Source organism: Sturnira hondurensis, unplaced genomic scaffold (assembly GCF_014824575.4).
Source record: "Sturnira hondurensis isolate 20B ecotype Veracruz unplaced genomic scaffold, ASM1482457v3 Scaffold0016273, whole genome shotgun sequence".
NCBI lineage: Eukaryota > Metazoa > Chordata > Mammalia > Chiroptera > Phyllostomidae > Sturnira > Sturnira hondurensis.
In genome coordinates, this window is record NW_028088904.1 from 173,750 (window position 1) to 188,152 (window position 14,403).

Below are 14,403 nucleotides of genomic sequence, written 5' to 3' on the forward strand. Positions count from 1 at the left end.
ACACCAATTTAAATAAAGAACAATTTACAGAGAAACAACAGTAAAGTGAACAAAGCCAAGAATCAAATCAATGATTTGGAACATAAGGAAGAAAAATAAAACTAATCAGAACAATGGAAAGAAAAAAGAATCCAAGAAATTGAGGATAGTGTAAGCAACCTCTAGGACAACTTAAAACTTTCCAACATTCACATTGTAGGGGTGCTAGAAGGAGGAGAGAAAAAGCAAGAAACTGGAACTCTATTTGAAAAATAATGAAAGAAAACTTCCCTAACTTGGTGAAGGAAATAGATATGCAAGTCCAGGAAGCACAAATAGTCCCAAACAAGATGGATGCAAAGAGACTCACTACAAGACATACCATAATTTAAAAGCCAAAGTTTAAAGATAAAACGCAGCAAGAGAAAAGCAGTTAGTTACTTACAGGGGAGTTCTCATAAGACTCTCAGCTGATTTCTCAAAAGAAACTCTGCAGGCTAGAAGCGATCGCAGGAAATACTCAGTCACAAAAAGCAGGTAGCTACAGCCACAATTGCTCTACTCAGCAAGGATATCATTTAGAATTGAATGGCAGATAAACAGCTTCCCAGACAAGAGAAAACCAAAGGAGTTCATCATTACCAAACCATTATTGTATGAAATGTTAATGGGACTTAATAGCCATGGGGATGTTAAGTACAGTGTAGAAAATGGAGTAGCCAAAAAGCTTATGTGCATTACCCATGGACATAAACAATGGTGTGTGGGGATTACCTGAGGGAGTGGGGGGTGCTGGGTAGAGGGGGGGCAAAGGGGGAAAATTGGGGCAACTGTAATAGCATAATCAATAAAATATAATGAAAAAAGAATCTTTGTTAGAAGACTAACATTTGAAATACAGGTCCAATGGTACTTCTAATTTAAGGTTTTTCTTTGTAGATGCTTCCAGCCAAGAGGAGCAGAAACAGAATTCAGACAGTGTGGCAGGGCCAGTAACAATACTCTATTTTTCCCCCAGTTCAAACTTTGCTATTTAAAGAGTGCTGTATGAGGCTGGTCAAGCCCCCAGACTGTTCATACATGTGTGTTTGTGGGTAACTTCTATTGTTAGAAGTAGTAATTAGTATCTTCAATTACTCATTCAACAGACATCTCCTCAGGAGCTGCTAAGTGTTAAGTATTGTTTCAGATACTGGGGACATAGTAAGAACTAAGACAAAGTTCCTGTTCTCAAAGAGTTTAAGTTGTAGTTGGAGAGGCAAGAGTTAAATCAGTGTTTAATTATGATCATGAATGATACTTGAAAGAAAGTATCATATTTTGTTGTGTATAATGCATACATTTTTGCCGAAATTTTTGAGGGAAAAATAAGGTTGTGCATTATACTCAGGATGTACCTGAAAGACCTTGTATCTGTTCTTGTATTTTATAATTATATGTTACATAAAATTTCTTGCACCATATGTTCAAAAATAAATACTAAAATTCTTTTATAATACAAAAAACAAGTATCTAAATATCAATAAATAAATAATTGAATTAAAATTAAAATGAAAGATTTTTTTCTCCTGAAAGTTTGGGCCAAAAACATGGGTGTGCACTATAAACAAGAGCACATTATACATGACAAAATACAGTATGTATACATTCTATAGGAGAGTCCAAGAGGAGACCTATCTACTTTGAGGGGAATGATGGTCACAGAAGGCTTCCCTGGGAAAGATACTGAATGATGAAAAGTTAGCCAGAGAAAGAGGAAAGAGTGTTCTGGCAGAAGGAAAAGCAGGTAAGAAGATCCTGAAGCAGACAGCAGCTAATTATACAATTGGTACTTAATAAATATTTGTTACAAGAATGAATGAAGGCCCTGGCCGGGTGGCTCAGTTGGTTAGAGCATCATCCCAATATGCCAAGGTTGGTAGTTTGATACCTAGTCAGGGCACATATGAATGTATAAATAAGTGGAACAAATTGATGTTTATCTCTCTCCCCCACTTCCCCTGTCTACAATCAATAAATATTTTTTTAAAAGAAAGAATGAATGAATAGTGGAGTAGGAATGTGGTGTACTTGTCAGAGAACAGTATGAAAGAAGGCTCCAGATAGAAGCAGGGGTTAGATCATGCAGAGCTTATTAACCTTTCATACCTAGAATCCATAACTACTGCTTGTTATTTGGGAATATAGTCTGAGTTCTTTTATGCAGATATTAGTGTAATTAATATTACATAAAAATCTATAGTTTAGGTTAAAAAATGAGAAACAAATTGGTTTCAAATGTGTGTGTTTTACTTACAGCCAAAAAAATAATGAAAATCCAGAAATGTAAAGATTTCTTTGAGATCTAAAAAGTTTCATCTGTGTATGTTCATGGGCACCAGGTCTGCTGGGCAAGCTCTTTTCAACAGTAGTAACAGAGGAATATTTCCTTACTTCTCTCACAGCATCTATTGCACAAAAGAGAACACATTACTTTTGGCTTGTAAGAATATAAAATTATTATTAAAATGAAAAGGAGTTTGAGTAACTGATATAACTTTAAAATAGTGGACTTTAAGCAGAGACTTTTCCTAAGTACTTGAGAGGGTACTGTGTTCAAAGCAGATGATCTGTACTCACCATTTTTGTTTTTACTGTCCATCTAGTATTCACCATCATTTACTGTCTCATCTTTAGCCACACTGCAAACTACTATCCTTTACTCTTTCTATATCCCTAATAGGGTGACTACATTTTAACCTATTAACAGTAACACATAGGCCATATTCCATTACAATCAATTCTGAAAGACTATACTATTTCTTTTACTGTACTAACATTTTATTGTATCTATTATTTTGTCCATGGTTTCCTTTGCTCTGCAGAAATGTTTTAGTTTGATATAGTCTTACTTGTTGATTTTTGCTTTTGTTGCCTTTGTTTTTGGTGTCAACTCCAAAACAACCATTGCCAAGACCCTTACCACCTATGCTTTCTTCTAGTTTTGTGGTTTCAGGTCATAAGTTTGTCTTTAACCCATTTTGAGTTAATTTTTTAAATTTTATTTTTCAATTACAGTTTACATTCAAAATTATTTTGAATTAGTTCCAGGTGTACATTAAGTTACTTTTTGTATTGTGTAAAACAGTAGTCAAGTTTTCCCAACATCATTTACTGAAGAGACTGTCTTTTCCCCAAATATATTCTTGGCTCTTTTATCAAAAATTAACTGAATATGTGTGGTTTTATTTCTGGGCTCTCTATTCTGCTCTATCAATCTATGTGTGCCTTTATGCCAATACCATGCTGTTTACATATATTTTCTTTTTTTTTAATATATTTTATTGATTATGCCATTACAGTTGTCCCATTCCCCTCTTCACTCCCCTCCACCCTGCACACTCCTCCCTCACCATCCCCCCCTTTCGTTCACATCCATGTGTCACATGTTCTTTAGATTCTGTATTTTCCATAATATTCCTGCCCTCCCCTCTATTTTCTACCTACCATCTATGCTACTTATTCTCCGTACCTTCTCCCCTCTTCTCCTCCCACTCCTGTTGCTAACCTTCCATGTGATCTCCATTTCTATGGTTCCGCTCCTGATCTAGCTGTCCTCTTGGTTTGCTTTTGTTTTAGTGTGGTTGTTAATAACTGTGAGTTTGCTGTCTTTTTACTGTTTGTATTCTTTATCTTCTTTTTCTTAGATAAGTCCCTTTAACATTTCATATAATAAGGACTCGGTGATGATGAACTCCTTGAACTTGACCTTATCTAGGAAGGACTTTATCTACCCTTCCATCTAAATGATAACTTTGCTGGGTAGAGTAATCTTGGCTGTAGGTCCTTGCATTTCATGACTTGGAATACTTCTTTCCAGCCCTTTCTTGCCTGTAAGGTCTCTTTTGAGAAATCAGCTGACAGTCTGATGGGAGCTCCTTTGTAGGTGACTGTCCCCTTATCTCTTACTGCTTCTAGAATTCTCTCCTTCATTTGAATCTTGGCTAATGTAATTATGATGTGCCTTGGTGTGTTCCTCCTTGGGTCCAACTTCTTTAGGACTCTCTGAGCTTCCTGGATTTCCTGGAAGTTTATTTCCTTTGCTAGACTGGGGAAGTTCTCCTTTATTATTTGTTCAAATAAGTTTTCCACTCGTGGCTGTTCCTCTTCCCCTTCTGGTACCCCTATAATTTGGATGTTGGAATGTTTAAAGATATCTTGGAGGTTCCTAAGCTTCTCCTCATTTTTTTGAATTCTTGTAACTTCACTTTTTCCTGTTTGGTCATTTCTTTCTTCCTTCTGGTCCACTCCCTTGATTTGAGCCCCAGTTTCCTTTCCATCACTATTGGTTTCCTGTGTAATTCCCTTCATTTCAATCAGTTTAGCCTTCATATATTCCTCTAATTTGTGGCTAAAATCAACCAATTCTGTGAGCATTCTGATCACCAGTATTTTGAACTGTGCATCTGAAAGGCTGGCTATTTCTTGGTCACTTAGAATTATAGGCTCTGGAGTTTTGAGCTGTTCTTGAGTCATAATGTTTGGTCTGTTTGCACCTGTTATGTTTGAGGGGTGGAGCCTTAGGTGTTCACCAGGGCCGGGTGACCCAGCCACTGGGTTGTGATGCTATATGTGGGGGCGGGGTCAGAGAGGAAAAAAATGGCGCTTTGCTCCGCTCCCCGTCAGATTTCTGTCCCCTCTGTGGCTCCCCACAAGCAAACTGGCCCCTCTGGTGCTGGTTCCCGGGTGTGTGGGCCCGTGTACTCTTCAGAACCCTGTGGGTCTCTCCAACGAACTCTCTGTGGGCCTAGGAGCCTCTCCTGGCCCCTCGACCCCGAGAAAGTCTTTCCAGTTGGTGCTTTCAGGCTGTAATTCCTGTTGCTGGGGCCCTAGCCTCAGTGGTCTGTCTCACTGTTTGCTCCTTCTCTTGGTTTATCTGTGTACGAATGTGTGATCCCAGTTAGCTAGCCGCCCTGTGCCCTCACTGGGTCTGCCCCTCGTCTGGGATCCACCAACTGCCTCTGCTCCTGGGTCTGTAGGACAAAACTATCTTTCCTGCTTGATCCCACTCCGCCGCTGACTTCGCCCCTCTTACTGGTCTGGCTGAATGGTTCGTTGTTGTCGGACTTCTGTACAGTTCAATTTTCACTGTTTTGGTTGCGTCCTTGTTTCTCAAACTTAGCTGTCTTTAAATTTAGTTGTGGGAGGGGGCACAGTGTTTCCACATACGCCTCCATCTTGGCCTGAAGCCCATATTTTAAAAATTATATTGTATTGATTATGTTATTATAGTTGTCCCAATTTTTTCCACTTTTCCCTCACCTCCACCCAGCACCCCTTACTCCCTCAAGCAATCCCCATACCATTGTTCATGTCAATGGGTCATGCATATATTCTCTGGCTACTCCATTTCCTACACTGTACTTTACACCTCCATGCCTATACTATAACAACCAATATGTACCTCTTAAATCCCTCACCTCTTCACTCATTCCCCCAAATACCATACTGTTTTGATTATTACTATAACTTTGTAATAGAGTTTGAAATTAGAGAGCATGATGCCTCTAACTTTATTCTTTCTCAAGACTGCTTTGGTTATTTGGGGTCTTTTGTGGTTTCATAAGCATTTCAGGATTGTTTATTCTATTTCTGTAAAAAAATGCCATTGGAATTTTGATAGGGATTGCACCGAACATTCAGGTTACTTTGGGTAGCATAAACATTTCAATATTCATTTTTCCAATTTATAAGCACAGAATATCTTTCTTATTATGCAATTTCTTTCATTAATGTCATAGAGTTTTCAGTGCACAGGTTTTTCAGCTTTTTGGCTAAATTTACTCCTAGGTATTTTATTCTTTTTAATATGATTATAAATGAAGTTTTCTTAATTTGTCTTTCTGATAGCTTTTTATTAGCATATAGAAATGCAGATTTCTGTGTATTGATGTATCCTGTAATTTTACTGAATTTACTTATTAACTCAACAGTCTTTACTACGAAGTCTTAGAGTTTTTTATATCAAGATAGATCTAGATTTCTGTATCATGTCATCTGCAATAGTGACAATTCTTCCTTTGTAATTTGGATGCCTTTTGTTTCTTTTTCTTGCTTAACTGTTCTGGCTAGGACTTCCAATACTATGAATAAAAATGGTGAAATTGTGTATCTTTGTCTGGTTCCTGATTTTAGCCGAAAAGCGTTTGGCTTTTCATTGTTGAATATGGTATTAGTTGGGGGCTTGTCATATATGGCTTTATCATGTTGAGGTACATGCCCTCTATATAAACTTTGTTTAGAGGTTTTAATCATAAATAGATATTGAATATTTTCAAATGCTTTTTCAGTATCTATTGAGATGATCATATAATTTTTATGACTAACCTTTTAGAAAAAATCATGAATGAATATTCTAAGGTAGCAAAAAATCAGATTTTAACTCTTTCTTCTTTTTCTAATAAACATTCAAGGCTATAAATATACTCTGAACAGCACTTTATTGCTTAATTATCTAGCAAATTTTTGTACATTGTATTTTCATTATTACTCAGTTAAAATACTTTCTCTTTTGCCTTTGCGAACTTCTTATGATCCAAGCATTATTGACAAATGTCTTATTTAATTTCCAAACACATGGGGTTGTTTCAGGTATGTTATTGAATTTTCTTTTACATATTTTGCATGATTTCAATTCCTTTGTAATTTATTGAGGCTTATATTTATGGGCCAGAATATAGTGTATCTTTGTGAACAGAGTAGAGTGTCTACAGGTGTTTTCAGAGACTTTATTTTTACACTTTTTAAGGCTAGTCTGTTTTGAATTTTAGTTAAATTCCTAATTCCTGGGACACAGTAACTTCTCTATTCTGAAGAAGCAATCTTCTGTGATTTTAGTGGAAAGTTCAAAGGTTTTTACCATGGCCTTCAAACATGGTGGGAGTTGAAACTCTAAACTGTTTCTTTTTTGGAGGGCAGCATCTAAATCTGCTCAGTTTTTAGTGTTCTAGTTGCTGCTTTCTACAGAACTCTTCATAATCTCCCCTACAGATCCAGGGTGCAAGATTCAACCAAGGATTTGAGGTGATTTTTTATGCAGATTTTGGGGTTCACTTTATGATGCTTTCTCCGTTTTTGGATATTTTCCTTTAGTTTCCAGCCTCTCTGACCTTTGACACCTCTAAGTCAGTAATACTGTGGCTTTCCGCTTTGAGGTCTGTGTGACCATGCCACACGGCTGAGAACTGTCCTTAGACAAAGAGCTATGTAAATCTGATCACGCCCTGTGTGATTCCCTACTTTCAAGGTTTGACTCGCCTCCGGTTTCCATCTACTTTTGGTTGCTCTCCTAAGCCTTCAAATACTTTTTTTCTTATTTTGTCCAGTGTTCATAATTGTTATCACAGCAGGATTAATCTAATACAAGCTATCTTGCCATTTGTCTTTAAAAAATTATAACTTTAAAAATCTATCGAGGCGAAAACTTCCAATACCTCAGTGAAGTAAATGTTACTATCCTCTTCTAAAATGCAAACACTTAAAAAGTAAGTCCCTCTCTGCCAGCCTTTACTCATCCACAGTTAAAGTTCCTGCAGTAATCATCCATGACTTCCCTACACTCTGGGAATTATGCACTCTGCCCATAGATGTAGGCTACAGCAAGCAGTCATGACTCTGTCACAGCTTACCAGTCAAGGGCTGCATACCTGGTGCTAGCCGGTCCAATTTTTTCCTTACAATTGGGATTCAGAATTAGCTAATTAATCCTTGCATATGGCTGGAGTGATTAACACTTGGCAGCTGTGTGGTGGCCATTTTCTGCTTTGGGAATAGACTGAGAGTCTGCAGAGATGAGGAAGAGTGAAGTGGACCCAGGGGGAAACGCAGGGACACAAAAAGGGCACTTTAGCGACTATTAGTTCCTCGCTAGAATTTGGCTCACTTCCTTCTCTGGGCTGCTCTGAAACAACCTCATATTTTATTATAAATTCCTCTTTCTTGCTCAAGTGAGTTCAACTTTGTTTCTCATAGATGTAACCAAATCTGGGACTAAAGTTCTCCTTCCTTATATGGGTGGGGTGTGTGGCGGTTTTCAGTAGAAATTCTTGTGATAATTTTAAAGTTAGATCTTGAAACACTTCATAGCTAGAGAAAGCTGCAGCAATGATCTTCTCTCCAATGACTTTGCCAATAGATAAATCAAACTCAGAGGAAATGGCATCCCAGAAGTCATTTAGTTAGCTGTAGCCAAGTGGGACCTGCTTTCCTTATTCTTTACTCAGTTACTGTTATTACTTATATGGCTGGAGATTAAATCAATAACATTAATAATAATGTACCAGGAGACAAATATTGACATTTTTGGATGAGGCAGAAACCCATTCACACCCTGATACAATTACCTACTCACACCCTATCACACCAGTTGGTCGCAGTTTTATAATGAGGATTCCATTTCAGAGGTTGGTGTTACGGAACATGGGAAACATTTTCTCACAAAACAGTGGCACACATGGTGGCTGGGACAGCAGGCTGGCCCTTGTAAAACTTAACCTGCAACACAACAGCTCTTAGGGATTCTGAAGTAAAGCCTGTTCTGCAATGCGTATTAAAAGCTGAAGTGCCAAGAAGTAGCTGGATGATCAGGCAAGTTACTTAATTTTCTAAGTTTAGCTACTTCTTCTAAAAAATATAATTATCTAGACTTAAGAAATTTTTGGGTTGACAAGAACCTTAAGGGTTTAATTCTAATATCTAAGATACTTGTTATCATATAAGTTTCAAACATGCTGAAAAACTAGTATAATAAAACCCATATTTCCACCACCTAGATTCAATAATTGCTAACTTTCCTCCATGTTTGCTTTATCTGTCTTAATTTTTTAACTATCTGAAAGTGAGTTGAAAATATCATGACACTTGTGATATGTTAGCATGCAGCTCCTGAGAATAAGCACATATTCCTATAGAATAGGTGTTGGTAAACTTTTTCAGTAGGAGGGCAGATAGTGAATGCTTTTGGTCACATGGTGTGTCTGCTGCAACTGTGTCACTCTGCAGCTGTCCATGCAAACATGTATAGATAACACATAAACAAATGGGTGTGGTTATGCTCCACTAAAACTTCGATTTCCAAAATTGGCATCTGGTTTGCAGGCGATAGCTATGTAACAACACTTAACACAACTAAGGTTAATAAAAAAATTCCCTAATATTATCTAACAACCAGTCCATACTCCATTTTTTTCAGTAGTACCCAGATATCTGTGTTGTAATTGTCTTTAAACTTGCATCTAAGAGTCCCTTTGAGGGCGTAATGATTCTATTCCTCTATGCCTCCCTGACAGCTAAGCCCCTGGTGCCTAGGGCACCACAGCAACAAAGGACTGTATAACTGGTAACTTTAACTCTGAAAAGTGGGGAATACTTCACTGGTAAGTACTCATATATAATTTTATATGTTGTTAAAATTACGTAGGTTTAAGAGTGTAGAAAGTGTTTAAGAGCATATGAAGTGTTTATAAGAGTGTGGGAAAGGTTTATAGGAGTGAGGGAAGGGTTTATAAAGCCTTAAAATATATACAAATAATAAAATAAATATAACGCCACTACTTTGTGCATTTTCATCTATCACAGGGATCTCTGGAACGTAACTCCCGTGATAGGTGAGGGTTCACTGTACATTGGTTTATTTAAGCTTTAAAACAACTTAAAAAAGGTTAAGAACAATAAATTTCTGTTGAAATTTATGCTATATATATATAGCATAAATATATATATGCTATATATATATAAATATATGCTATATATATATATCAGTATTTGCTCTATTATCCATATACTATACAAAGTCAACTGCATATCAATAGCAACATTAATTAAAAACCAATGAATTCATTAATAAATAAAAAACTAGAGTAAGCTTATTCAAAGTAGGCATCTACTACTGTAGTACTTACCTAGAAATAGAACAATCAATAGGACTATAATAGTAAGAAAAGCCTTGTTCCAAAAGGTTGCAATTTTACCCCAGATATTAAATGAAAAAATCTTCTGCCATCTGTAAAGCAATACAATTACATTAGGTACAAAAAAACCTGAAAAAATGTTTGATATACTTTCTGAATACTGAATTGACATTTTGGTTATTGTGTAGTGAGTAATAAGAATTACAGAAATTTAATTTATGTCATATCAGAGAGTTATTAGTTCATGAAATAGTTTTATAAAATGAAGAATACTTGTCTCAAACTTAACAATAACCTGACATTTGATTAACTTCTCTCTGGAAACTTAATTATTCTACAGTGAAAGAAACTTAAAGGGAAGATACATGATCAAAATCTTAAAAAGGAATTCTCACAGTAAAATGTTATATTGCTGATAGAAGCTATCATTTTATATCTTTTTCCTAATCAGGAAATAACAAACAACAGGGAAATAACAAATACTGGCCCCAAATTAGCAATATTTGAGTAGTGGGTCCAACCCTATCAACTATTTATTTTATGTAGCACAATTTTAACATTTACTCCAAGTAAAAGTGTTTCCCCTCTTTTACCATGGATTTTTAAAATGGAGATATATACACACGACAAAGTGCAAAACTCTTACATATACAACTGGAAGGGTATATGTATGTACATGTAGGTACCTATGTAGTTACCATGATCAACATTTGAACACAGAGGAAATAAAATTGGAAAGTAAATAGTCTATAATGGATTAGTTAAAAGGTAAAAACAAAGACAGAGGTAAGAATGTATGGATTATAATGACAAAGACTGATAAAGTAACTCATCGCACAACTGAAAAGGTAACAAACTTTGCACAAGGGCATTTGAAATGAATTAAAATATTAACTGAGTAATAAGCACTTAAACAAACTTCAAACACAACTTCAAAAAATTTTTACTTCAAGATTATGACAAATTATTAACTAATAAGTTTTGGAAACAACCCTAAATAATAACTTGAATTTTGAGGGGAGAGGAAGATTGACATAAAATAAATTGATTTCTTTTGTCTCTATGCTTCCAATTCCAAGGACACTATTTAGATTTTACACTATAAAAATTTTATATTATTTGAAAGAGGACATAAGTGGCAATCAAGGTCTAAATGTAAATTTACATTTCAAGGGCCAGTGTAAAATGAAACACACGAGACACCCTACAGAGAACAATTAACAGTTTATACTAACACTAAATTCAAGGAAGAGTTAATAATAGCTACCATATATAGAACCACATACTATGGTTCTAAGCATTTTATATGTTTTAGCTAATTTCATCACCACAACCACCATATAAGGTGGATATGAGTATTACCTACACTTTACAAATGGGAGAACTGACTAGAGATGGTGAATAACTTGTAGAAAGTTGCACAGTAAAATGCAGAGATAGGCTATAAACCCAGACAGTCTGACCTCTGACCTCTTAGCATGTGATTAACCAGTGGGTTTTGTGAGACAAGAACAGAGCATCAAATAAAAAAGACTTAAGGCTCTTCTTTGAAGATTATGGTGATATACATATAAAAGGTAAAAAGATGGAGATACACACAGTAGGGCATATTATGAATGATATATGTACAAATATACCATATTTTCCTCATGTATATGAGAGTATGTTTATATAATATAAATACGCACGCATCTATCGAATAGCTACTTGATCAGAATAGGGAAAAATTTTATTTGGCAGGAAGAAAAATAAATTACAGATCATTTTGATGGAGAAAAAGTAAACAGACTAAAAATATTTTTTGCAAGTGCTTGCAAGTATTACCAAAAAGCAAAACAGGGTGTTACTGAGGATGAGAAAACAAATCAAGGTGCTGAGAGGTAGGTAAAGCATGGAGTAGAAAGAGCACTAACCTGAAAGCAAGATTCTTGCCTGGAATCTGCCATTAATCAGCTACATGACCTTAGACCACTTTCCCTATAGAATGAGTGGGTTAGATACAATTGTCTCTAACCTCCTTTCCTATAGTATCACTCAATTATTTCTGTCTTGAGCAAGAAGGAAAAAAATGATGATACCATTGATGGACACAGACAGAAATGAGTAGAAATCCAGGTAGGTAAGAAGCAAGCTAAGAGTTGTGAAAGACTATCTGAACCCTGAGCCAAGGTAAAAACTTTTGTAAATCTCTTTCATTGGTTCCTAGTAAACTTCAGGGGGTTATCTGTAGGATTTCATTTATGCAAGATTTTCTTTTATGCCATGAGTATGAACAAAAGTCATGTAACATTTTTATTACAAGTGTATTTCACCGTTTATAGAAGCAAGTTTCTGGATCTAAAACTGAACTCCTAATAAGTGGATTATCACAGGGGTAAAGTGAGCCAATGTTTCAATGAAAATACTTAATACTTAAAGACCTAAGGAACTAAAACTAATGCATGGCTCTGATACTTATCATAATCAGCACTTTTAACCCATATTCATTAATTCTCTGAGTGGGGAACAGCAGTAAAATTACCATTAAGGAAACAATTTCTTGTTTAGATAGGCCAAAACTAAGAATCATTTAATGGTTTAAGTTTCTAAATTGTGTTTTCACTGCCCCATTGAAACACTGCTGCCTCCATGCTGGGCTGTAAACATCACTTATCTACCCACCTTCACTTAGTTTTCTGTGCCAATTGAGGGCAATAAAACAAAGGTAAAACCTGATGACAAGACAAATGTTAAAACCACCACCTTTATTCTACCCGTACTTAACAGAAACAAAGGACTTGCCATTTGCTTTTAGGAGGGGGGGGGTGTTAATTTGTACATTTAAGAAAAAGTTTTATAAATAGTGATATTTTAATGTCATATATTACTTAAATTTGTTAGTGGCTTTATTTTTAAGTGCATCTTTTATATAATCAGCACTCAAAACTTACAAATTTTAAGAAAACCTTTTCCGTATCACACTAAACAGCATAAAGGATCTAGTCGTATACTTATCGTAACAATTTGGCGTTTTCCTACCTCTGAGGAGGAATAAAAGGTAGACAGAAGATTAAAATGAGTCCTATTTCAGCATAAAGAAAGGTTGCAACTGCCGCCCATTGGAATGTCATTTTTTTTCTCTTCACACCTAAATAGAGAAACACTTGTTTTACTTTGTTGCCGTTCAAGAAAAATTGGGTATAACCCCCGGGTTCCCAATGTTTTCATCTAGGGGTTTATGAAGTCCGATCTTCCTCTAACTGCAGGCGCCCGACCCAGAAAGCAAGGCAAGGGAAGCGAAGGCTTAAACCCTTAAGACGGGGGTCAGGAGACCGGCGCCTTCCGCCCCTGCCGAACCTTGAGCCGCGTGCTAGGCAGCCTGCGCGCGCCGGGTTTTTCCGCCAGCTTCGCGACTTTTGCGTAACACCAGCCTCGGCTACCGTCCGCGCCTGGAGACCCTAGCGCTTGGGGACTGTGCCGCGGGCCCTAGATCAACCTGTCGGGGACAGGCCCAACCGCGGAGAGCGCGGCCCCCTGCCGCTGGGAGGACCGTGGCACCCCCCTAAAACTCGCCCGGCCTTACCCCGCCTGCGGCCGGCCAGACTCCCCGCGCCGCTCTGTGGCCGCGGAGGCGCGAGACGTCAGACGCCACGGCGGGGCCGCGGAGGGCAGCGTGCCCCACCCCCACCAGCGGGGCGCCGGCCTCCTGCTCAGGCCCAGGGTGCAGTCCTCGCAGGTGTCACAGACTGCGCGAATACGGGTAAAAATGGTTGTGTCCTAATTGGTAGTGGATGTGTGGGAATCCCGGGTGCAACTTCAGGAGAGCTGACTTTAAATTTCTAATACTGTGTGGTTTGGGTAGGAAGCATAGTTAATGGACCTCTTAGGATAAAGCCGCATGGGATCCAGGGAAAATGGCCCCGGGTCCGAAGGTTGGATAAGATGGTGTAAATTCCATGACCATTTTTGAAACGCACTCTTTTCGCATTTCGGTTCAGTTTTATGATAGAACCGACTTCACTGTCCGGAAATAAGCTCTAGTTAACTACAAGGGCCAGGATTGAGTAGTTGTGCAGCATTTTGTTCTCCTGAGACTGTAGGACATGTGGAGTGAAAACGTATTCTCTTTTTGCTGTTGTCCACGGGCTGGGAAGAGGCCCATAAACTTAAGGGTGGTGTTGTGATGTTTGGGGACTGATGGGAAAGGGAAACTGTAGGTATGGGTAGTTTCTTTCAATGACTATTTTCCAGGTTTTCAAATTGTGTGACTACATTCAAATGATTAAATATGTATTATTTCAACCTCGATAACATCAAAAATGCAAATGAATGTATCTTTCTGGAAACAGTTATTTTGGGAACATTAAACAAAGGGTGAAAAAGACATATAGAATATAAAAACATTTAAGTTGGTGCTTTTTATCATAAATATACTTGATGACGTAAATAAATGGCAACATAAATTAACCATATGGAAGATATTTTTTTTAACCAAACA

The 14,403-nt window shown here is 37.2% G+C and overlaps 1 protein-coding gene across 2 annotated transcripts in view; it reads right to left on the bottom strand.

The window, feature by feature from the left end:
• BCAP29 (B cell receptor associated protein 29) overlaps positions 1 to 13,558 on the bottom strand; it is a 44,170-nt gene extending 30,612 nt beyond the window's left edge. Inside the window, exons 1-4 of one of the 2 annotated variants that reach the window (XM_037065867.1) lie at positions 13,489 to 13,558; positions 12,945 to 13,053; positions 9,918 to 10,018; positions 2,276 to 2,426 (exon numbers count right to left, since the gene is read on the bottom strand). In XM_037065867.1, the coding sequence (XP_036921762.1) occupies positions 2,276 to 2,426; positions 9,918 to 10,018; positions 12,945 to 13,036 (344 nt within the window). In that variant the 5' untranslated portion in view covers positions 13,037 to 13,053; positions 13,489 to 13,558. Of the gene's footprint in view, positions 1 to 2,275; positions 2,427 to 9,917; positions 10,019 to 12,944; positions 13,054 to 13,383; positions 13,428 to 13,488 lie in introns of those variants that run through there. The other variant, XM_037065868.1, reaches the window with a different exon arrangement.
• Positions 13,559 to 14,403: the final 845 nt, after the last annotated feature.